At 38.7% G+C, this 25078-nt stretch overlaps 1 protein-coding gene across 2 annotated transcripts; it reads left to right on the top strand.

Moving 5' to 3' along the window:
* The first annotated feature begins 393 nt into the window (after window positions 1-393).
* timm50 (translocase of inner mitochondrial membrane 50 homolog) lies at window positions 394-24500 on the top strand. Of its 2 annotated transcripts, none has more exons than XM_079481294.1 (11): window positions 394-715; window positions 1498-1657; window positions 2750-2781; window positions 9511-9532; window positions 15787-15845; window positions 16143-16262; window positions 18801-18905; window positions 19490-19588; window positions 23088-23244; window positions 23359-23465; window positions 23622-24500. In XM_079481294.1, exons 1-11 carry the CDS (start codon window positions 506-508, stop codon window positions 23718-23720), a joined length of 1170 nt encoding a protein of 389 aa, XP_079337420.1. In that variant the 5' UTR covers window positions 394-505; the 3' UTR covers window positions 23721-24500. The 2 variants fall into 2 exon arrangements, with proteins under 2 accessions (XP_079337420.1, XP_079337419.1); XM_079481293.1 differs by having other exon boundaries at window positions 487-715; window positions 1456-1657; window positions 23622-24470.
* The last annotated feature ends 578 nt before the right edge of the window (window positions 24501-25078 follow it).

Raw genomic sequence — 25078 nt, 5'->3', positions numbered from 1 at the left:
GTGCTATTATAGAGTGAAGAAATATTTTATCTTATGATTTTTAAAATATAGTTTGGTTTAATTTTTATTTTATCTAATTATAAACATAAAGCGCAACGTATGAAGTTGATATGTTAAAACTTAAAAAAATATGTTGAAATGTGTTATAACCGTTACAACGCAAGCATTGTGGGCCTTTTATTTTGAAACGTATTACATGCTGCAGTCAACGTTCTAGATTTGTAATAAAATTCGACTCCACTGTAACATTATTATGTTGATAAAACCACGCGTTCATAACTATCATTTAAACATAACGTTTATAGCATTTATTTGTCGTAAATATTTTAGGGGACTTTTATCAGCGTTTTGAAGTGACATTTATGACCGTGTAGGAACCGCCCTCACAACGCATTTGATTGGTCGGATTGCCCTCACTGTTCCTGCCAATCACCTTGGACGTAACCAATCAAACTGGTTTGTCCTTTACGCTCGTGCTCTGTGTATTAGCTGCATCACATTCAAGATGTCGGCGGTGTCCATGTATCCCATGTGTGTCCGGGCGAGCCGGGGCCTCCTCAGACTGAGGCAGGGAACCACTGGCACCGCAGCCCCCGCAGTGCTGGATGTATTTAGAGGACTATCGCTATCCACTGACACGACTAGCAGTAGCGCCACAGGAGGGCTGGCACAGGCAATACTGCAGGAGAGACTTCAACAGCAGCAGAAAAGCCAGGTGAGTGTATAGTGTGACCGTCTGACATTCCTACACGACAGAGGATAAGAGAGCCATTCAGTGTGTAATAATGTCGAAATATTAGCATTCTTTCTTTGTGAATATTGTGTTTTTTGATAGGAATATGATCAGAAATGGTAAAATTCTTTGGCCTTGCTGGTAATGCTTGACAGGTTGTGGTTTGAATGAAGTCTCAGCAGCCATTGACCTGCAAATGTTATGTATGAGATGGTTATGAAAAAGATGTAATACTGGTTTGTATACTTAACTTTTCTTTACTATTAATGAATGAAATAAGTTTACATCCTTAATGTTTAAAACGGTTCTACAGTTTCAACTTTTGTTATACACATAATTTATTAGAATATTAAGTATTTGTAAGCTTAGTTTGTTTATAATCAAAAATGTTTTGTGTGAAAAATTATGAGTGAGTGTATTATTGTAAAGAAAATGAAATTATAGCGACTTTCTCATTGAAGTTGTAACACAAGGTCATTAGCCTCTTTTAACAGTAGTATGCAAATAAGTACTGAATATCTGTCAGTGGATCTTACTGACATTTCGTGTAAAGATTATATACAAATAATTCAAGCTTGCTTATTACAAAATATAACGTATAGCGTATAATCGCTTTCGTTTAAGAATTGGCACTATTGTCCAGGAGTTGGCTTGCTAAGGTCATGATTTGCTACTAAAATGATCTGCCTTATAGAATTTGCCGATTGTCATTTTATAAAAAGGGAGGTCTGAGGTGCTATGCTGCTTTGACACCTTGTCCACAGGGCCAGCCTCCTTCGGAGGGCGATGCCTCTGGTCAGAAGAAAGATGAACAGGGTGAGGACAAGAAACAGAAGGAAAACACAGCATACGCTAAGAAGATGGTCCTTCGATTAGCAGGAATAATGGGACTTGGGAGTACGGTCGGCATTGTGTACTTATTTGGTGAGTTGACCTGTTGCTTTCTTCTCAGCCACTCTGCTTAAAACATTTTAAGTTATTGAAGATTTTTGTGTCATCAGTCATCATTTACGTGTTTGGATTATTTTGATGCATTAAAGAGGTATGATGTCATCGTTTCTGTATTTAGTATGATACAAAATATCAGCACCAACGTAGGCTTTTGTCCTTAGTTATTTTTTTCATGTTGACTTTGGTTTTACAAGATACTTCTGGCAATCATATATTTGAACTTGTATATGTATTAAATGCTCTGTAATAACATCAGGGCTCAACAATAAGGACTGCCCGATGGCCCATGGGAGACCCTCGGGCTGGCTGACAGAACTGTCACTTGCCCGATCAGGCCAGTGCTGTATCGTCACAAAAGTTTTTAATTTGGCTATTCAAACAAATCTGTTTTTAATGTTCCTCAAACAGACAAAAAACATTCACTGCTCCTGAGTGGATAAATGTATAACTTGATTAAATGTAATTTACACCGTGAAAACCATAAAGTGTTACATAATTTAATTCCTGTCCCTGGCAACTACTATTAGATCCACCTGAAACATCTGAAAAGCACAGATTTTTTTTGGTATAAATTTGCTTTGTTACATCTATATGTGCTTATGCACATACTTTGATTACTTGTTTTTATTTGATCACTTACGGCTAATAGTTTTTTGTAGTATTATAACCTTAATTATTTAGATTACATGGGTAAAAAAACAATACATATCTAGACAATGTTATTTATTTATTACTTTTTTGTGGTAGGTCCATGAAAACTTTGGCAGGGCAGTACAAATTAGAATCACTTTCCCGACCGGGCCAGTAGAAAAATCCTTGAGCCCGGAACATGTTTAATTTTAAATGAATGACACATCACCTGATCTACGATCAACAGGTCCCGATCGCTGATGACAAGCTAACTTAATCTTTCAACTTACTACACTGTTCTGATTATTAGGTGATATGAGATTGTTTGTATGAGACGGACAGCAATGAAACACCTCCTGACCACAGAATCTTGAGTGTCACAGTTTGACATCAAGTAACTAAAATACTGCTTGTATATGTTTTTGCTTTCTACAGGTAGCAATTCTGCAGATGAACAAGGAAATAAGGTAAGCATTATCACAAAACCAAATGTTAATACCAAAAATATTCTTGTTCCATTATACCAGTGTTAGTTGATAGAAAGTATTTTTTTAATGTGTTGTGATCTATCGTCTTGCTTTAATGCTCCTTGTGTAAATGTTCTGATGAACACGGATTTTCACGACATCCTTAAGAAAAATAAAGTTTATATCGTATTAATGGAATGGGCTTAGTTAGCGACTAAAAGACACCTTAATTGTCATAGTTAACAATATAACACGTACCTACCCGTCTTTTTCACCTTCTTAAAAGAAACAGCAATTCCACTCGTGGCACACAGTTCAATAAGATTCTAGTGTGAAGATTTTCACTCTACGGCACACTTCTCATAGTGCTGTGAATTTCAGTCAGACTTCTGACACATTTGGAGGTGAGAAATTCTCATTTAACCCACTTCAAAGGACTTTCTTTAGAAATGCAGTCTCGCAGGAAAAGGAAAAATGAGTGAAGTGTGCTGCTTTCCTTGTTGGCATTGCATTTCATACCTGTCTGCTTTAGGTGGAAAAGCTGCTGCTGCCCTGATTCAGTAGTTCAGTATATTCTTGTTTCATCCTTAAAAATGTGTTTTGGCTTATTACAGTATGATATTAATTATCGCAATACCTCAAAGTTCTGAAGACCTTGTGGCTAGTAAAGAAGAGTGTCAAATGTTTTGTGCTGAAGAGTAAATGAGCAGTAATGATGCATGGTTGGTTTGTAAAAGATTAGAAAAGGTACGATAATATACTTAGCGCAAACTTGTGCCACCCACATTTCCCCCCCCATTTAAGGGCACACTTCTCAAGTAGGTGCAAAATTGAACCATTCAGCAGGCATGTGCCACAGAGAATGAGGTGCGAATTCAGGAAGGTGCTCACCTCCGCCTTTGTTAGACATCCTGTTTTGTTACATGAAAGTTAGAACTCCCGTGTAATGGCACACTTTACAGGTAATTGTGATCTCATTGAAGTTCAGACAGAGGCTTGCTGGTGTGTGATCACACACCTCATCCACTAGATCAGATAGATTTTACTTGTTGTGAACATAGGACCTTCCTCCTGTTCCCGTACTGTAAATTGTACTCCGTCTCAGGGACTGGGTTTGTGGTCGATCTCACACATTTCTCCTGTCATCCTCCTACTTATTGTAAATCAATAAAATAAGAATGCACAATTGATCCTGTATAGGATATTTACATTTAGTCATTAAGCAGACGCATTTTATCCAAAGCGACGTACAAATGATGTAAACAATGGAAGAAATTGGAACAACATAAGGACAACAAAAAGCATAAGTGCAATGAAACTAGAACACATAAGAAAGTTTGAAGATTATCGGTAGGCGAACAGGCACCCATTCACTTCTATTGCATGAACACAAAACCAATGCAAGTGAAAGGGTGCCGGTTACCAGCATTCTTTAAAATATCTTTTGTGTTCTGCAGACGATAGAAGGTCATGCATGTTTGAAATAACATGAGGATGAGTAAACGATGACAGAATTTTCATTTCTGGGTGAACTATCACCTCAAATGTTTATGAATACGTTCTAAGAACCTTAATGCCTAAAATTCATTAATTGATACATTGTATCTCCTATACAGGATCAATTTTCACTTTAAGGCTAAAGGTGGCACTTCATTTAGGAGAAACTCTTAACAATAATGCACATGATACAAGAGACATTTTCTTCAGGGTCTTTATGTTCTTGGACATGGATTTTCATTGTTAAGCAATTTGATGTTGTATCACGGAAAATATCAGGGTGATTAAAAGCAAGCTAAACTCAAACTATATTTATATATTTAATGAATTAAAACAACTTAACTCTTGTCGTAAAGTTTTTGGTAATTTTAGACTCAAAGGGGTCATACATATTTTTTTGATTCCCCCTCAAATTATTTTTGAGGACACAGAAAGTAAGCTTCCCTAATAAGCATTGCGCAATGGCCACAGTGAAACATTGTGATGGGCGATGACATCGCCCTGCAGCCTTTTAAAGTGAGGAGCATCTGGCACTAGCTGCTCAGACACACATCTTTATACAGCTGGAGTTGAACAGTTATTAATTTGGACATCTGTACAGCGCAGTGTTCACAGTTATAAAGTGAGGCTTGATTGTATTCTTATTCTTATGTTATTTTCAATAAAAGAGTTATAAAGTGAGGCGCGGCTTCTTTATACCACGTATGCGAGGTGTGCAGACAACTGTCTTCTTTACACAACGCGAGCTGTGCATTTATAAAGTCAGGCTAGTCTGATCTGTACACTGCAAGGTTTTATGCCTCTTAGCCTTATTGATATTTGTTTACAACGCGCAGCACAGAGCAGTCACGTGATGAAAGTGAAACATTTGTTGGAATCACAATTTCGGCTCAACATCATCATTCATGTCAGCCGTCGGCAATGGACGATGGCATCGCCTACCAGCCCGACCCTAGTTGTTCTGTCTGTCTTTCTATCTATCATGAGCTCAGTTTTCCAGTTATGCAATTCCAATACTGTTCAATCATGAGTTGCCTGTGTCTGCTTTGTGAACTTTTAAACGCAGCACTTACGAATGATGAAAAAGCTTGAGATTTCAGATAAATACTTTGTTTCTAAAGTAGAACAGTAAAGAATCTCATCTACATCTTGGATGGCATGAGGGGCAGTTCATGAACATCAACCCGGTCTTTGAATATCCATGTGCTTGTTTATCCTAACGTATTTGTCTGCGCTCTTGATCAGCTCTTCAAAACTCTCCCCAGCGGGCGCCTTTTCGGTCCAAAATCTATTGGGTGGTTTACGGTCGGATATCTTATTTGGCTACTGAAATGCCTGTCAAAGGTTTGAATATTAATTCACATTATACTCAAAGTAGCGAAGTATTGTATTAGCTTAATTTGTAACGAAGTGCAAGAAATTCCAGACATATATAAATATTAAGTATATTTATAAGTACAAATATAAAAGTACAAATATAAAAAAAAACTACTCGCAGACGAGGGACATTATCGTTAATAGTCAATATGGATATTCAAACGGATTGATTCACTTCAGAATGATGCCTTGAGGGTGGGTAAAACATGGGGAAATTTTGTTTCTTGGCTAAAATATCCCCTTAACTGACAAGGACCCTATTTTCTAGAACTACATATTGTTCACCAATTAATTTACAGTGGCCCCTTAGAAGTGTTTGGATCATTTTTGCTGCTGCTTTGAATTGCCACTGGGTTGATATACTTAGTGCAGTTTTGGAAGTTTGGGACACATGATGTTTTGGAAGCCTTTTGCAGCAGCCTGAGGCTCTGGAGCTATGATCTTCTGCATAATCCATCCTTGCACAATACAAACAGTACTTTTTACTCTTTAATTACTTAAGCAGTTTTTGCAGTTACAGGCCAGCTTGTTAGACATTGCTTTTAACTAAATCTTTTAACTTTTCTGGGAAATCAACTTCAAAGGGTGACCCAGCTGACAGAACCGTGGGATTCAGACCCCACTTGGTTAGGTGTTCATTTTCAGAGATCATCAGTTTAGCCTCCGCTCTTCACAGACTCTTCACAGCTCTCTGGGTGAGCGTGCAGGCGTCACATCATTGTCTTTTTACAATCTGCGGCATGTGCTGCGGTGAGGTGTATGCACGGGAAAACGACTTGGATTGCCAATGCCACTGCTCCTGCACTGGGTCACTTATTTCAAAGGCCACACTTTAACATGTATGTGTGACCACATTGGAGACAAATGCGGAGTGTGCCGGACCTTTGGTTGTAAAAACTCTCACCTTTGTGTGGACTAAATGGATGTAATTATATGGCAGGGACATTGCGAGACAGGGAGCTTTGCTCTATTCCCATGGAAAAGCTGTTTGTATTTATTGCCGACATCACTTGGAGGTAAAAAATCACGGATTGACTTAAAATTGATTAAAAAACCATGGTGCTAACAAAGCGTCCCAAGATGTCGACAACCTTCAATCTCATTGGTCCTTGCCTGTTTCCTTAGAAACAAAACGTATGACAACTAGCCACAGGACACGAAGGAACCATTTTTTTCAGTTTGGCTAAGTAAGACCAAATTATGAACCTTTTTCTCCCACAAACCTGTTGTTTGACTTTACAAAACATTTATCAGCCCATCAGAGTCATTTGGATTACTTTATATTAATGGATTACTACTAATGATGGATGGATGGATTTTTAGAGCTTCAAAAGTTAAGTTGTGTATACGTAAGAAGATAGCATAGCATTTTAATGCAAAATTATTTTCAGGTTCAACTGGGATGACATGAGGGTGAGTAAATGATGAGAGAATTTTTATTTTTAGGTTCTTTTAATAGTGCACTGTAAATGTATTGGTGTCTCAGTCTCTTTTTAAAAACTAATTAGACCTTTATGATCCTTTGTCATCCTGCCAGAGTTGTTTGGATGTTGTTCACACCTTGATCTTTGTTTAGTTGTTGAAAGTTTGCAAAAGAACATTAACTTGTTCAAGCAATAATGTTAAAGAGTTTTGGAAAGTACGTTGTGATTTTGGTCTGTTTGTTGTCACCTGCCTTATTATTCTTCCTTCGCATTAAGAACAGGATCTGTAATTTCCAATGTGCAGTAATTTGTGTCTGCGCTCACATTTGACTCAAGGACTGTTATGAAAAGAACAACCTTCACACATACCATCGCCTTCAAACTGACTGTAAACAAACATTGATCATTTGTACTAAACCTTTTAATCATTCCTGATGTCCTAAAGCAGCACTAGTGAATACGGACACACTTGGCACAGTGTTGTGATGTTTGTGGGTCTTTTTTGAGAGCACACTTCTCTCGTATAATGACCCTTTTGGTTACCATTTGAGCAAGTGATCTATTAAGTGGGCACACTTCACATGTAGTTAAGACTTTGTTGGAGACATATGTGGAGTGTGCCAGGCTTTAGGGTGCCATTTCTCTCAGCTGCATGTTCTAATTGGAGGGTACTTACGGGAGGTGAGAGCGTGTGACCAGAGACTGAATCCCCTTCTCATGGAGAAGAGTAGAAAAGATTGTAGTTTACTTATTGTACTTATTCTATTACATTGTTGCATATTGCAATAATGTTTTTTAAAATCTTGAATTAAACAAACATTTCAACATCAACATGGGAGGTCAGAGATCACACTTGCATTGAACCTCGAATGTGCAGATTACACATTACCCAAAAAGCAATGTTTATAGTTAAAAAAATGTGAACTATACTTTTACACAAACCCATATTCCAGTTTCACTTCTCATGACATTAAACCACTGAAGGTCTATGGATTACTTTTAGGATGGGTGTATGTATGTTTTGGACAATCTTTATTGGACCATTTACATATACAATATGTAACTGAAATTTTATAAAATAGCTTAGTTCAATTCAGTTCAGTTCAGTTCACCTCAGTAAATGTCAGATTAATATGGAAAGGCTGTGGTGTGATGTAGTCCTGTTACCAGCAGGGGGCAGAGCTGTACGTTTTTAGTATAAACGTTGTATTCACGCAGTTCTTTATTTTACAAACTGAAATCACAATCTGGTGATTGTTATTGTCACATATAGAACATCACATTGTGCAGTGCTTGCTTTACACTCCATTGTTAAATCAGCCAATTTGATTGTACTTAAAATTGTTGAAACTAGTAACTTTGTAGTAGCACCTATTGTATTATTGCTCCTGTATGACATATCGCTTAGTCGCTTGGGATAAAAGCATCTGCTAAATGCAAGTCATTTCAACTTAATGCAAGTTGTTTTCACTTCTCAAAATAAGTTAAGCAACTTCAACTTATTTTTATGAGTTAACACACGACATGAGTAAAGGTCAAATATATACTGTACCAGTAACAGTACAGTAGATATAAACTTAAACTAAACACAAGGTCTAGGTTGTACAAACAGTACATTCTGATTCATTATGTAACTCTTTTTATTTACTGAAGTTATTATTTGAGTGGCTCGTTCATGACAACTCGGTTTAGTTTTTTCCTGTGCAGTTCTAGAGTGCTCATGTAGTTTGTTTCTAGTATGTTTGTACTTTTTTGTCCAGTGGAGGGCGCCAGAGTTATCACTGTAAAATGACTGATAACAGTAGCGAGATCTCAGGGGAGAGCAATGGGACTTCTGCACCCCTGTTTCGATGTGGGCAGGTCCCCCGGGCAGCGTGTGGTGGTCCTGTTCTGTTACAGTGGGCTGGATCCCAAGCAGGGCAGAACCTGCTGACAGATGTAGCTGAATATTCATTGATCTGGTCCTGACAGCTCATTGCTGGACTGGTTATTGTTTTTAAAAGGCCAGCATGTTTTATTGTCATTAATCTTTACATTGCAAGTCATTTTTGTAGTGATTTTTAATACAGTGATTAAAATGTATGTCAAATTGCCATGTTTTAAATAGCAGGAGAAGGTTTCATCTCCCCTTTTCTCTAAAATAATCGAATGGGTCATTTCAACTATTTACTGTATTACAATTTTGCGTTATAGAGACAAAAGCTCACTTTCTGCAGTTTTTTTGGAGTATGTGGAGAATAAAAATGGTTTGATGCAGGTTTCCAACAGTCTTACCCTGTTTATGCAATTTCACCACCTTTCGCTGTTGTTTTGTTTTTGTGTGCATTTCACAGTATTTAATTTCTTGTATGCGTGAATTCTGAGCTCTTACACCCTCATATGGTGACTTGATGTTCCAGTGTGCACTAAACAGACCTTTCTTTTTTTTCAGATTCCAGATGAGTTTGATAACGGTAAGTCCCACATTTCTTAAGAAGCATTCAAAGTTGATTTTGACAGATGTGTGCTTACATATCCTTTAAACACCCTAAGAACAAAAACGTTAACTCTTATTAGTTGTTTTTGTAATCTTGACGTGTTTGATTTTTACATGTGTGCTTGTGTATACAGTTTCACTTTTTACTTTAAAGGGATAGTTCCGCCAAAAGAAAATTCTGTCATCATTTACATCAAGCTCTTGTCATGTCAAACCTTGTTTGAAAAAAAGAGTTTCTTTCTTCCAGAGAACACAAAAGAAGATAACAGCGACGTTGTTGCCCAAACAGCGACGGCAGCCATTCACTTGCATTGGTTTTGTGTCCATACAATAAAAGTTAATGGCTACCACTGCTGTTCGTTTATCGACATTCTTAAAAATATAAAAAAAATTGTTTTCTGCAGAAGAAAGAAAGCCATACATGTTTGAAATGACAAGAGCGTGAGTAAATGATGACAGAATTTTCATTTTTAGGTGGACTATCACTTTTAAGTATTAGAACCCATTGTAATAACATTTTTGTCCACACTGGATGCGGCTTGTCTGGTGTTCGTGTTGAGTTCTGTAAGGCTGCAGCTGATTTTACTTGGACTACTGCACAGATCTTAGACACATTTTTTTAAATACAATTTAAATTAGCTTTGCTAACATGATTACATTTATTTTGTTAGGCCTATTTGACAGAAATTTGGCACGATTATTTTTACGCCTACAATCTGTCCTACAATTGCTTTTCAAGCTTTAATGCCTCTTGGAGCCATATATGTATTGTTTGTTCCAATACGAAAGCCATTTAAGCGGATGAAGACCCTTCTGGTCTATCTGCGTGTTTGTTTACCTGTCAGGTTAGAAAAAAACATGATGGATGTGCCAAATAGCACCCACACACAGCACCCTATAACCAGTGCCAGGGGTGTCAACCTTCTTCTCAGCCAAATGGTACTGGACCCCACCACATGTCCCCTGCAGGCATCAATCTCTTATGCATTCTGACTGGCCCTTAACCTTTGGCATGTGGCGCATGTGCCACTTACTGGTGGCAATTTTTATATCTCTTTATTTTGGCTGCTTTTTTCTGATATAGGTGAATTGGTGGCTAGTCATTTATGTAAATGATGTAATTATAGGTTAAGAATGATATTAAAAAAAAAGGTTTGTCCAGTTATGAACATTGTCATTTTAAGAACTCATCTTCACGTCAAACATAAAGATGAAAATTTCGATATTTTCTTTCATTGTACGGAAAATATGTTCTTTTAGAAAATTGTTTTGTATATTTCAGGTGAACATTAATCATGAAACTGGGACCATTTTGGTGGCCTGTTCCTTTAAGTTCAGCATGCTGTCAACCAAGGGCAGCTTGGGTTTTGTTGTGATAGCGTTGACATATTTTTATTATCATCAACTCAGGACGCGCTGGCAACAGAGAAATCATTAGCATTATCAACAGAGTAAAGGTATAGATGCCACGTAAGCAGTTAAAGCACCACCTGCCCTTTATATACTGCTGATATCAATTGAGATAGCGCTGCTTTTCCTTTCTACGCGTTATCCCTCTGTCTCGTAATAATTGCGTAATTAAATCTGTGGAATCCCCGACGTGTCCTTCTCTGCCCCCCACCTCGATTTATTACCTCTGCTGTCCAACATTAATACTTGTATAGCTTTTAATGCCATAACGAAGGGCCATGATTACTTTAGGGACCGGGGTGAAACGCCCACTCTCTCAAGGGAGTGGAGAAGCAGGTTTTCTTCTCCTGGGCCCATGCTCACCCTCCCTTTTCTAGCAGAAGGGTAGCGTGGGGATGAAGAGCAGACTCTTGATATGCGCTATCCTCGGGGAGACAGGACTATTCAAACAGGCGTGCCTGCAAAGAACCTTTTCGCCTTGCCAACTTACGGCATTCAATAAGCGGGCATACTGCGCCTACCCACCCCCTTATCATAAGCTGTATAACTCAATTTGTACAGAATGGCAATTGGCCAGTGGCATAATTTAGGGAGAAACAGAATGCTTGTATGAGATCATGCATGTCTTTGTTTTTAAGTAATATGATTACATGCTTGCATTTCAACTAATGTGTCTGCCCTTAAAACAATTCACCCGTCGCAGAGTTCTGTGAAATGACAAGTGTAGTCTTGTATGAGGTGTTGTAGGATTGACTCAAGCGTGCCAGCAGAAGTTCTTCTTGCAGGTAGATGCACATAGATTTTTATCACCAACTAAAACAAAAATAATAATAAAGTGATAAAAATCAGGTTTGCATGATCGGTTCAAGAGTGAAAGCTGCATTTCTGTTTCTCATTCTGTTAATGTAGGCTACTAGTTTTATACTTCAGACATTTGCGGAGTAAACTTAAGCATGTATTGCGATTAGCGGACAGTGGCCAATATGTAACCATAATAAATGATAGAAAAGTAAATGGCACATATGCAAAATTGCTAAAAAGAATTTTGTATTCTGTAGTATTAAAAATAAGAATTTGCTGTAAGAAATACTGCTCGGGGTCCAAGCCTCCACTCATTTCAAGTTTTATTTAGAAACATTTACACGAGACGTTCATAAACTAACTGTGTACAATACAATCGTACATAATCTCAGAAATCAATATTTTAATAAATCGTAAAATGATTCACTGGACACCTGGAAATGTTTTCGTTGAGATAAATGTTAGCATCATGTTTTTAATAGTTTCAGTGTATATCAGTATTTTGCTGTTTGCCTATGACATCTGATAGAGTGTTTGGACCCGGAAACGGCATATGACCTTCCATACATGGTGGTACATGACGTCAGGGTTAACAATTGGATAAGAACAATTATATAATCATAAAAAGGAGCAGTCTGTGTTAATGTTACGTTTGTTAGTAGGTAAGTGCCGTGGTCAGATTTGTGGTAATATTGATATATTCCTTTAATAATAACTTGAATATAAATTAAGAAAAATTTAGTTTAAGTTGTATTTTTAATTCAATTCAATTTTATTTATATAGCGCTTTTCACAATTTGCATTGTTCCAAAGCAGCTTTACAGGGGAAAAACGCAAGAAAGGGTAAAACACACTACATGGTGTGTTATATTATAAATCCAATTATTCTAGTAAATAATATCTAATGTCAGCTTCTCCTGGTGGTTTATTTAGCATATTTTGCATTAAGTGAATGCTTGGCTGAAAAGATGCGTTTTTAATCTAGATTTAAATTGGGCGAGTGTGTCTGATCCTCGAATAATATCAGGAAGGCTATTTCATGGGTATATGTCCTCTGCTCACAAAACCTCCTGACACCAAACAAACTTTAAGCAATAGGCCATAACGTGAAGGTTACCACAGGTCTGGTACACTATGCACAGAGCAGTTAGAGCGGTGAGGGAGGGGCCGGACCTAAAGACCACTTTTTACGGCTGGAGAAAGAAACGATTGACATGGAAGAAAAGCACGAGGCCTCCAAAGAAAAGGACGGAGGAAGAAAGGCAATTGAGTAATGGCCTTTGGCAAACTAGCGAAGCATATGCTAACCCAGAGCTGGATTAAAGGACGCTTTTGTTGTGTCCAGAGGCCTAGCCATCGATCTTCATATCCCTCCCTCCTGGCCTGCGACTCAATAGACAGATCCCTCCGGAGAGCCACAAGCCCTCTGAGAAGCAACAATAGGGCTCCTCGCCATTTACACTGACAAACAAGGTTAGGACAAGAGAAACTTCAAAGCAGTCCCAGTTGTTTCCCGCTAGTTTTTTTTCTTTTCCGGTGTCGTCTTGGATCAGTCTTAGTAACGGTTATTTTACCCTTTGTATTGATCTTGGCATGTTGGAGAAGGATGGGCTTATGCTGGGACAGATGTGTGCCAGTTTAAATGAGCCTGAGATGCACGGGCATCTACGATCAATGGAAAGGAGCTAAACCTCCTAAACGCTATAAAAACATGATGAATTATTAGATGCTCTTTATCTCGTACAGTTAAGACCATGCACACACCAAATGTACAGAACTTCACAATACGCTTTTGGTCTCCTTCCTGGCAGTAGCTATATGATCCCAAAATGAATTCTTGCACAGACTTGCTGGCATAGAAACGCAAGACCTTGTTTCTTGACGTGTCAACAAATATCTTGAAGGGATTTTTTTACACAATATAGGGATAAGAGCCAAAATTATATGAACAAGACCGTGATTGGAGAAACTTGGGCAGCATTCTTGTGTTTTATTTTTACAGGCTGTTGCTCATGGCAAGCACTTGCGAGACTGGTTTGAAACTTTGTCATAGAGTTGTTAAGTTTGAGCACCGTCCCAACAATTGAGACAATAGGTACAAATGGTTATGGAGGATACACTCCTGGGCATTAAATGGATAGTTCACATGACAATTTGTATTATTTTATCATTTACTTACCCTCGTGTGGTTCCAAACTTGTATGACTTTCTTCAAAATATCTTCTTTTGTGTTCTGCAGAAGAAAGAATGTTTGTAATCAAACAACATTGGCCCTCTTTGACTCCCATTGTATGGACATTGTAGGCTGCCCACTGAGACATTTCTCAAAATATCTTCTTGTGTGTTCCACAGAGTCTCATACAAGTTTGGAGTGACATGAAAATAAATAAAAAATGACAGAATTTTTGATGATAAAATCTTGGTTGGGGCATGTCTCACATCTTCTTCAGAAGTTAGATGAAGAGCCCTCCGTCCCGTGTCACTCATTAGTCTCGAGGGAGAGCTTATTCCATTGGAGGCTGCCAACAGGCACATGCTCCCTTGAAGAGCGCAAACACTCCCCTTTCAAACTAATCATACAGCGAGAGGAAAAAGGGAGGGAAATATCCAGAGCGGGCAGACAAGAGGGTGTTTAAGCAGTTTGTATCGTCCCTCCCCCATGTCTTCCAATCAGCCTCCTTCCTTGTGCCCTGATGTTATTGACTGGGCCTCTTGGCGGGCTGTCTTTCTTAACAGACGCACAGCGAGCTGGGCAGGAGGTACCGGCAACCTGTGTGTCGCCACTTTATCTGCCCTTTTCAGTTCTTGAAGTGGCATATGGTGATTGGAGGCTGTGAAGTGGCCAAACAGGCTCTTTATATTTGTGTAAATTATGTGGTGATGTTGTAAAGTGTCTTTGGTGGCTGTAATGTAGTAAAATAACTATTATCCGAACAGTTCACCCAAAAATGAATATTCTGTCATCATTTACTCACCCCTCAGTTGATCCAAATCTGTATAAATTTCTTTGGCCTTGATTTACACAGAGAAAGATTCTTGGAAGAATATTTGTAACTAAACCGTTCTTGGCCACCATTGAGTAATATAGCAGGGACATTGCTTTGATCTGCTTTTCTCTTGAACACAAAAGAAGATATCTAAGAATGTAGGAAAGCAAACAGTTCTGGGGCACTTTTGACCACCATTGTCGTTTATCTTACTATGGTTGTCAATGGTGGCCAAGAACTGTTTAGTTACAAGAATTCTTTCAAATATCTATTTAGAACATTCAATGCACAGATACATTATAAATTCTAAACGACATTTGTGCGCCCCTGAAAAGCATTACTGAAAGAGACGAACGCAAAGTGTTGTCTTGGATAAAAATAAAATTAAGTTGATGTGTATTATTCAGTTCGCCCGTGTGATCAAAACGGCTATGTTATGATGTTTTGTAAACAAGTTTCAGGAGGAGCACGTGCAGATAAGGAACTCTGCTGGCTTTCGATAAATTATCACAGCCTATTAGTAGTCAAGCCACCTCACCTCCATTCTCTCCTCCACACCGACTTAGCCCGTTTATACCTCAGCACCAGGGGTATGATCCGGGTCCGGCCACACATCAAGCCCGGGCCCTCTCCCCGGTCAAGGGGCAGGTGCCCGGGTTAGAGGAAGATTACCAAGATCGGAGCTCTCGCCCCAGGACAGCACGCACGCATATTATCCATCCCAGTTCGTTAGCTGCAAGGCGAACTCATGAAATGAGAAAAGTTAATCTTACGATACTGACAAGAACACAAGATGATTTATTCATTGAGTCCTGTGTTGATTCAGGCGTCTGCCTCTTCTGTGTGGGAATGTTTTTAAAGTTAAATGATTAATTTGTCTAATTCAATGATCTGGTTTTGTTTCTTCCACCGTAACATAAATTTAGCAGCAGCCAAGTGATGGCTCTCACCTTTTTCACCTCTTCCGAGTTTGCAGGTCTGTAGTAGACCTGTGGGGGGGTCAAACAATAATGTAATTTCTCTGCCCTCCTAGATGTTCCAGTCATCCAACAGCTCAAAAGAACCTTTAAATACTTCAAAGATTACAGACAGGTGAGAAGACAATTTAAACATTCAGTATTAAAGATGTAATTGACCCAAAAATTTAAAATCTGTGTTTTGTTTACTTGCACCCTTAGGGATAATTCGCACCGATACGACAAATGCCAACAAACACATTTATCTAAATTAGAACAGTGTTTGATGGCATTGGGTGGTGCAGTGTGAATTGGCCTTTTGGAATTTCCTCCTTCGGGGCAGAAAAGAGATTACTTGACCGATTTTTCAGTTTGATGCTTTCCTCTTATACTATCATCTGAAGTTTGATCCTCTATTTCTGCTTTTCTGTAGATGATCATTGAGCCCACAAGCCCAAAGCTTCTCCCAGACCCTCTGCGAGAACCCTATTATCAGCCTCCATATACTCTAGTGCTGGAGATCACCGATGTCCTCCTGCATCCAGAGTGGTCGGTAGGTATCACAGCTCTATAGACGGTTTCAAAGCAACAACATAAACAAACTTTAGGGCGCATGAATGTTTTTGTGGCCCAAACGTTACTTCAGAAAAGAGAAGTTAATAATAGAGAAGAATAGGGTCCCTGAAGATAATGTCTGATGACAAGCAAAAGAAATAACAAGTGAATTACATTCGCTAGCAAGTTAAAAGTATGTCTAGCCAGTATTATTTTGGGTTACCGGTGGAAGAGCAGTTACTTGGCTAAAAATTACATTACATTTAGTCATTTAGCAGACGCTTTTATCCAAAGAGTTCGTGGAGCAATAAGCGATATATCATAAAAGAGCAATAGATAATGCGACAAAGTTACAGGACTCACTCAACACATTGTTTATTTAAGAAAATGAATATACAAAATAATTCAACAAATTGTTTATTTAATACAAAGATTGTACAGTAAAATTAAAATATGAATTACTATATACATAGTTATATTATTAACCAGGCCGATCAAGAAACACTTCCCGGAAGTTAACTTCGGGCCAAGCGAGTGTGTCCTTTGAAACCTTCTATATCTACATTTCTGTTATCTTCTAGATTAAAAGTTACTCAAAGAAAAGCTGTGAAATGTTTGAAACATTCAGAATTGTGCCACACGGACTTCTCAGAACATTGTTCCAGTAAATCATTCTTGATCGCTTCAGTCTGCCTAATGCACCTGCATACCATTATACTATAAACCGCATATTAAATCTATGGTTTTGGTGTGTTTTAAGCTTCTAGTTGCAAACCCAGTGCTGCTGTTTCTGTACTGTTTTTTTTTTACATACTTTCTGTACATACCCCACTTCGATATCTCGCATGGAGGCTATGCGTTCAATTGTCTTCTGTTAGATCCATCCTGCTGTCTCTCCTTTATGTACTATGAAATGACCCTGGTTACTTTAACCGTTTAAAAGGTTTTTCCCCTTTTGACAAACTGTCCTTATCAAATCCTGTTAATCACATGAGGCCATCTGGATGGCTGTTTTGGGCCAGCCACCTGTTGGGCCATCTCTCCCTACCTGTTTTCTCCCTCCACCACTTATTCTCCTCTACCTGGCCAGCTGTGAGGGAAGGACCACACACAGGTGACAGGTGGAGTGTAGCCCACCTGGAACCCGACACTCCCCTGCAGACTGTTACTGCAATGCATGGCACTGAGATTTGTGTACTGTTAAAGCTAAAGCGATGCTTTGTCTGACTGTACTCTTACTGTTTGGCTTCGGGAAACCTATACTTGGGTTTAGGTGTACAAGTTCGAAACTGACTTAAAAAGTGTCTGTTACTCTAGGCGATATAAAAGTGCGGTACATCTCGCAATGTATATAACATTTAGCACAATATATTTAACATTCCTCTTTGATGTGACGTAAGTGCTTCATTATGATTTGTCTTCTGTGTTAAGGACTGATGGAAAGGGTCTGGCTCTCATTCACCAGAGACCTAAAAGCACATTTCATTTTTAAATGTAATCCTGATGGGACCTGAAAAGAACAAAAATTGTTGGCTGACTGTGTATGCTCAAATTAAATTATTGCAACTCGAGACGTTTTGTAAAATAACCTATGAGCGAAACACACCATTGATGGTATGAAGAGATGTACTTTGATCTGCCCAAGGCCAAAAATCTGTTGCATATTATTTTGTTTTCCTTCATTAACGGATATGGACACATTGAAGTGAATTAAAAAAAAATGTGTTTTAAAAATAGATCTTTTAATATTTGTGTGTAATGTATATTTATTATATATACAGCCGTGGAAAAAATTAAGAGATCATTTCAGAGACTGTTTACTGATTTTAAAATGTATCTTTGTTTCATTCTGTGAACTTATAACAGATATTTTGGGAGGAATATTAATAAAATGTAGTTTCTATTTGTATTTATTTGAAGAAAATTTTAACAAAAAATACAGAGCATTTTTTTTTTATTTTGCCCTGTTTCTCCAAAGTCCTAGAATACTGCAAAAATAACAATTTTATATTCACTTTTAAGCGATACAGTAATACGTGTACATTTATTTGGGAACATTTATTCAACTTTTTTTATGATCACGGTTTTCATGCTGTCAGCTGTTGGATGACTTAGTCCTGTTTTTCTTTTTTTTTTCTTGAAATTCAACAGGCACTGAACTGGAATAACCACAATATATATCTAGAAAGGTTGATTTGAAAAGAAAGACTGGAATGGTCTCTTGTTTTTTTCCACGGCTGAAGATAGGATCGGTAGCTGCAAATCAGCCAGTTAGAAATTTGTGATTTAATATAATGTAAAATTACTTGCAACGTAAAGTTTAGTGAGTTTTAACGATTAAAAACATTTTATACCCATGTACATTTTACATTTAGTCATTTAGCAGACGCTTTTATTCAAAGAGACTTACACAGAGTTCGGGGAGCAATAAGCGATATGTCATAAAAGAGCAATAGTACATTAGGTGCTAATACATCTATATAATGTTGTATCTCATGTGTGTCTAATGTTGAATGGATCTTCTCTGCTTCTCCAGTTGGCCACAGGCTGGCGTTTCAAGAAGAGGCCTGGCATAGATTACCTGTTCCAGCAACTGGCCCCGCTGTACGAGATAGTGATCTTCACATCAGAGACAGGCATGGTGAGTTGACTTATTCAGCTTGCTATTTACCACAAGAATACCAATGTGAGGGGTTACTTGTTTATTTTTGCATACAGTAACTCTTTCATTTAAAGAATAAGTGTCTGCTTAGCATTGACCTCGCTCACAATAGCTGTTTATATTTTGGGTGCTATTTGGGGCACACCTTCACCTTGTTTATCCCACAAACAAGCAGTGGGTACTTGTGCTCAAATATAACATGTCCTTAATGATGCCGTCAGCCAGACCTTTATGCAGAGATTCAGTGTTTGCGTGGGTCTGTTGGTGTTTTGTTCATGTGGCACCAGTGAGTTTTGTTTGTTTGCTTGATTATCTGATGTGGCCACACTTTTTAAGTCACGCAAATGAGCCTCTTTGACTTTAAATCGGCCTTTTACAGTCTAGATAAATTACAAACAGGCTTTTAATGCGACTAGCATTTGCATTTTTCATGTCTTTTTGTCATTTCCTGCAAGATGTATCCGAAGATCTGTGACACTTATACTTTTAATGATCAACTTTATTGAGTAACACTTTCCAGTGCGTCTCAAATGATTTTTAAAGAATAACGTGTTTACACACAGACGGCGTATCCCTTGATTGACAGCATAGACCCTCAAGGATTCGTCATGTATCGGCTCTTCAGGGATGCCACACGCTACATGGAGGGCCACCATGTTAAGGTAAACTCCCATGATCTGTCTCTTACTAATCACACTGTTAGACAGATGTGCACTGTTTAAAGTCTGTGCACAAAGTAACTTCCAGTATTTGGGAAACTGTTCTGTTCCTGTAAACAGTGGGCGATGCTTACCGTAAAATCAAGTCTTCTGATATTACGCCACCATTAACCCTAATTCTTTGAGTCACGCTGTAAACAACTCACCAGTCTGAACTGCTTGTCTTACCATCAATTCTTCAGTATTCATTATCAATCTTGTACAGATGTTTATAGATAGCTATGATCCAACCATGGAGGAAACCCTTTTCTAAAATTGCACCATTGCAAAAAGTCTGAAATTCTGATTCAAGTGAAGTAACTTCCTTTTTGGTTGTAAATGATTACGGATTGCTAAAACATGTCTTCGTCCTCTTACATCTGTTCATGTGTAGTACACTGATCTTATTGCTCAAAAACACCACGCGTGTGTGCTCTGTGTCTTCTCCCAACCCTGCTCCTGATCCCCCGCCCCACGGGCCCCCTCTCCTGAGTGACCCGGGCAACATTATGGCGCGATGCCCCCCGTGTCTCTGCTGCATGCCGTCCTTCTGTTCACCCATTGATTTTCCCCACTGCTATGTCCTTATTCTTTTTTCTTCTCTCAACTGCCCAAGACAATAGTAGTTTCTCCACCTCCTTCTGTCACTCTTCATGGGCCTCATTAACCTTCTGCCTCCTCCTTTTCCTTCATTAGGTCCTGCATCGTTATCTAAGCTTTTTCGTCATTGTGCTTGTGAATGGGGCCCAATCGAACTTTAAAGCCAAATGTAGTGTACGGAATTGACTAAATTAGTCCTCAATATGACACTATGCATTTAAAATTGCGTAAAATGTTTTTCCTTGTTCTTAATTGCGTCTTATTCTAACAACAATCTTATTCTGTAATTTCTACATATTATGCGATAAGGCTCAGACCTTCTACCTTGTTGAACATTTGCTTGTGGAATAGTACAGTAGTGGCCGACAATCTTGGCTGTTTATTTAAATGTTTTATTAAAGATGCGTTCAAATATTGTATGCGTGGTGCATTGGTGTGTTTGGAATATCATCCTCTTGTCATTTCAAACCTGTATGACTTTCTATCTTCTGCAGAACACACAACAAGATATTTTGAAGAACGTTGGTAACCGGCAGCCATTCACTTGAATTGGTTTTGTGTCCATACAGTAGAAGGGAATGGGGTCCAGTGTTGTTCTGTTACCAACTTTCTTAAAAATATCTTCTTTCGTGTTCTGCGGAAGAAAAAGTAAAAAAGGTTTGAAATTAGAAGCATAAATGATTTTTGGGTGAACCATCACTTTCATGTGCACAACACATTTTAGAGAGAGGAAATTGTGTTTAAAACATGTGCCAAATGTTTAGTCCTTTTCTTTGAAGCAGATTCATAGCAGCACATCTTTTAGTAATATGAAGTCTTTCACTGTATTCGTTTGCAAATTACAATATAAATATTGTTATTTACGATATAGCCTCAAGAGTAGTTTAAATTGCAATCTGATTATGATATCACCATATATTCGATCATGGTTGTATATTTCAAAATGTTATAGCACTTGACGAAATCTTACCTAATCTTCATAGCATCTCGACACTAGTGATCATACAGAAGCAGACGTGTGCGTAATATACATGTATTTATTCACTCCGGTCACATTTCACCACAGCCTGTTCGGCTTCATCCCCCAAACCCCATCATCACTCTCTCCATCCACCTTCTGCCAACCCTCGTCTGCCCTCCCTTAACGCCCCTTCTCCTCTCACTCACCCCACACCCCCCATCTGGCCCTCTGAAGGGGCGCGTGTGTGTGTGAGGTGGAGGGGAGCATAGGCGATGAAAGCTTGAACTTCATTCAATAAACAGGCAAACTTTAAATGTAAACCATGTGTTCACATACGACACAAGAATCAATGACTAGTACAGTTAAATTTAAAAAACTGTAGTAAGAAAGAAACGGTTTCAGTATTATTTCGGCAATACTCCTGCATGGCTCAGGATGGCCTTTCTGTGAACTGTTTGGTATAGATATGACACCGGTAGATGCTGCTTCCCTCCCCCAGCTGAGGTACCGAGCATTAATAGGGGGTGGGCTGGCCTTGGATTGGCAGGTGCGTGGCGTGGCACGTGCGTATAGCGAGAGGCACGCTTTCTTTGCCTCGCGCTTCAATGTTTTACCTGGGGAATTAGAGCAACTGTTTGACTCTGCAACATGACACTCTCGCAGCTGCGTTACGCGGCTCCATTCGCATACACTTTGAAGATCAAGCCCACAGAAGTTTGAATCATCAGCACACATTCGGTTTCATGTGTTACCGAACATAATTTGGATTCCATTCACGTGGCGTTTCACTATATTCATCAAGACCCCAGTATTTATCCACACACACTTATAGACTCCACAACAAATACACTGCGAAGCACGCGCTCATGCTCCCAGTGGGGTCGGGGCGTGTCCCGTAGGGAAGGCAGATGCCTGAAATTTATTGTAAATGCTACGAGTGTGCCGCCGTCCAAAGGGGTTTTCTTTCAGGGCCCCTCCATCTCTCTCTCTTTCGTCCGCCACGCGCATCTTTTCCAGCCCCTCAGGGGGATGCTGATGACCTCAGTGATAGGGAGAGTGCAGCGTCCCTGTCCATCTGCTCTGCAGGACCACCACTGAGACATCTGGTCCAGAGAGAGTGTGTGTTTGTGTGTCAGCGTGCACTGGGGCTAATGGGCTGGTGTTAAGTCTTTGCACCCCTCCACAAATGCATAGGTGTAAATATGGTTCGCATCAGTGTTACGCGACATGGATGTTTGGGGGTGGTGCGAGAGGTGACATTTAACCTCAATTTGTATGTATAGCCACTGTGATAAGTGGACTGGGCCTAAATGTCAGGCCTTTATTAAGCAATAAGTCATGAGAGGCAGCACCATGAGTTTATCTTATAAGGTGGAACAAGTGTTTAGCTTTGGCAATTATCTTCTTTGGAATAAATATTTCAAGGATAAAATCTATTTTATAATATATTTATAAAACTCGAGATAGAACAGATTTTAGTTTACTAAAATAACCTTGTGTTTATTGAAATGAATTAAAATATTTGCCATGATAATGATTGGGAAAATGACACTAAAATGATAATAAATAAAAATTATAGAGCAAAACATAAAAAATATACAAATAAATAATAAATTACAATAGAATATAACAAATTAATAAGAATTTAACTTGAATAAAAAAATATGAATAAAACTAAGAACAACACTATAACAACCTGGATATAAATGAAAGACATGTTTTCTCATAAAGATTTAACAAAAGTTAAAGGGTTATTTTAAATTTTTTTGGGGTATTTTCGTTTTTGGTTTTACCTTATCAAATAATTTTTTCAAGCAACCTCTGTAGTAACAATACTGATAGAAAAATACTCCTAAATGGTGCACACATTATTCACTAATGTTGCTATTTTGTGTCCTCCAGGACGTGTCTTGTTTGAACAGAGACACCTCCAAAGTAATTTTAGTGGACTGCAAGCGTGAAGCTTTCAACCTTCAGCCTTTCAATGGCTTGGCCCTGAGCAAGTGGGATGGAAACTCGGAGGACCGAACACTCTATGACTTGGCAGCCTTCTTAAAAAGTGAGTGAATAATATATGTCTATGCTGAAATGTTTTGAGCACATGGGTGTTGTTGGACTATATCATGATGATGCATATAATTTGTCACTGTTTAACCTCTTGTATGGTGTGTAGCTATTGCCATCAGTGGAGTGGATGACGTACGTACGGTGCTGGAGAACTACGCCCATGAGGAGGACCCTATTGAAGCCTTCAAAAGACGGCAAGTGCAGCTCGCACAGGTCAGGTTTTAAACTTTCTTTATTTTTAAATGCTTCTGCCATGTGACAATAAATGAAACTTGAATAGCAACTTGAAAAGAATAAAATGCTTCTATGGAGACCAAGTGTTTTTATTTTATTTTTATTGACTCTACGCTGGTGTGTTTGCATACACAGGAAGAGGAGCAGAGGCTTTCTGAACGTACTCAACAGAAGAATCAGGGATTTTCATTAGGTTCCATAGCAGGCCGTTTCTGGTCTAAGAAACAACAGTGAGGACTCTTCGTAGTCACACCCACCAGAAACGGTCCAACCTGGACTTTGACCCACAATTGAGATGAGGGTCGTAGTCCAACAGGTGGACAGCGTATGTGGACGTGTGAGAGGGAGGGGAGAACAGCTTCAGTCAGGCAAAAACATCCAAACAATTACACTGAATGGTTGCTACTCTGTTAAAGGGGTTGGGATAAGAAGGGCCCAGCTCCAAAAGGCGATCTGTTCTTCTGTAGGAGATGGCACTTGGACAGCAGACACACAGATATGGTGCCCTAATGTATGACCTCACTTATGATTACAAACTGTTTCAAGGGGTTTCACATTCTCATCCTGGTTGGATCGATTCCTGTCGTGTCCCATATTAGGTCTGCAAGAGCAAAGAAGTACATACAACTACATGACATGATGAGATATTACGTTCATACTTGAAACGATCTGATTTTAGGCTTCAATAATGTCTGTTGAGGGCATGGTCTGCATAAGTGGTCACCATCTTAAGGAAGATCCTTCAGTGTCCTCATTCTGCCAGTGAGGCTGTGTTTTTCATGGTGATGCTGTTGAGCTGCTTCGAGCAAAACCTCTTGTCATGTGAAGTAAAATAAAGAGAGTTAAATCTGATGCTGTTTCTCTCCATGTCAGAAATGGCCCCTTATGTCTGAAGATACACTTGAGTAATGTTCTTTGTATTGCTATTGATGTGAACAGTGACCCACTTAGAATATGTCCAATAAACAATAATATTAGACATTTTGTTTAATGTCGAGTGTGTATTGCCTTGGTCAGAGCAGATGTCTTGTGTCTACATCTACATTGTGTGACACTACAAGTGTCTGTTATTTTGAAATTTAAAATATTCCTGGAAATGAAGTGCAGCACTTCTGGATTGTATTAGGTTTGCCAAAATCTGAGCAAAAGCTCTTACAGAAACCATTTGCCATTTATAGTTCACAACACTGACACAATAAATACAATTGACCCCACAACATTTCCACAGGAAGAGAGGATACGAAAGCAGCTGTTGGTTTTGGCCCCGCTCTAATACAGTATGATGACTAAACGATTAGGGATCCAATATTATCTCAATGTATTTCAAAATGGGGTCAGTCATATTGTAAAACTGTGGCTTTAAATCAGTGTCAGACCACATACTGAACCCAAATAAACCATTTAACTAAAACGGTTATTTAAGAGTTTATTAAACAGATAACTCGTTGGAACATTTTTGCTGAAAAGGGTACTGATTCCCATCTGCACCAGCATGCCTGTAAATCCAATAAATGTAAACATTTGCATTTTATTGATTCCAATTAGAAAACAGCTAATTAGAATCTATTTTCTGTATTGTTACGTCAACATTC

This window comes from Barbatula barbatula (assembly GCF_947034865.1).
Source record: "Barbatula barbatula genome assembly, chromosome: 19".
NCBI classification, from domain to species: Eukaryota; Metazoa; Chordata; class Actinopteri; order Cypriniformes; family Nemacheilidae; genus Barbatula; species Barbatula barbatula.
Note: the sequence above shows the minus strand (reverse complement) of the source record. Positions and strands in the feature narration are given on the sequence as shown.

What these genes read in the sequence shown, in the direction of transcription:
- timm50 (XM_079481293.1), top strand. Translation starts at nt 506, where the DNA reads ATGTCGGCGGTGTCCATGTATCCCATGTGTGTCCGGGCGAGCCGGGGC. An exon ending in CGGCATTGTGTACTTATTTG is followed by an intron (nt 1,658 to 2,749) that starts GTGAGTTGACCT and finishes TGCTTTCTACAG; the next exon opens with GTAGCAATTCTGCAGATGAA. An exon ending in GGCAAGTGCAGCTCGCACAG is followed by an intron (nt 23,466 to 23,621) that starts GTCAGGTTTTAA and finishes TTGCATACACAG; the next exon opens with GAAGAGGAGCAGAGGCTTTC.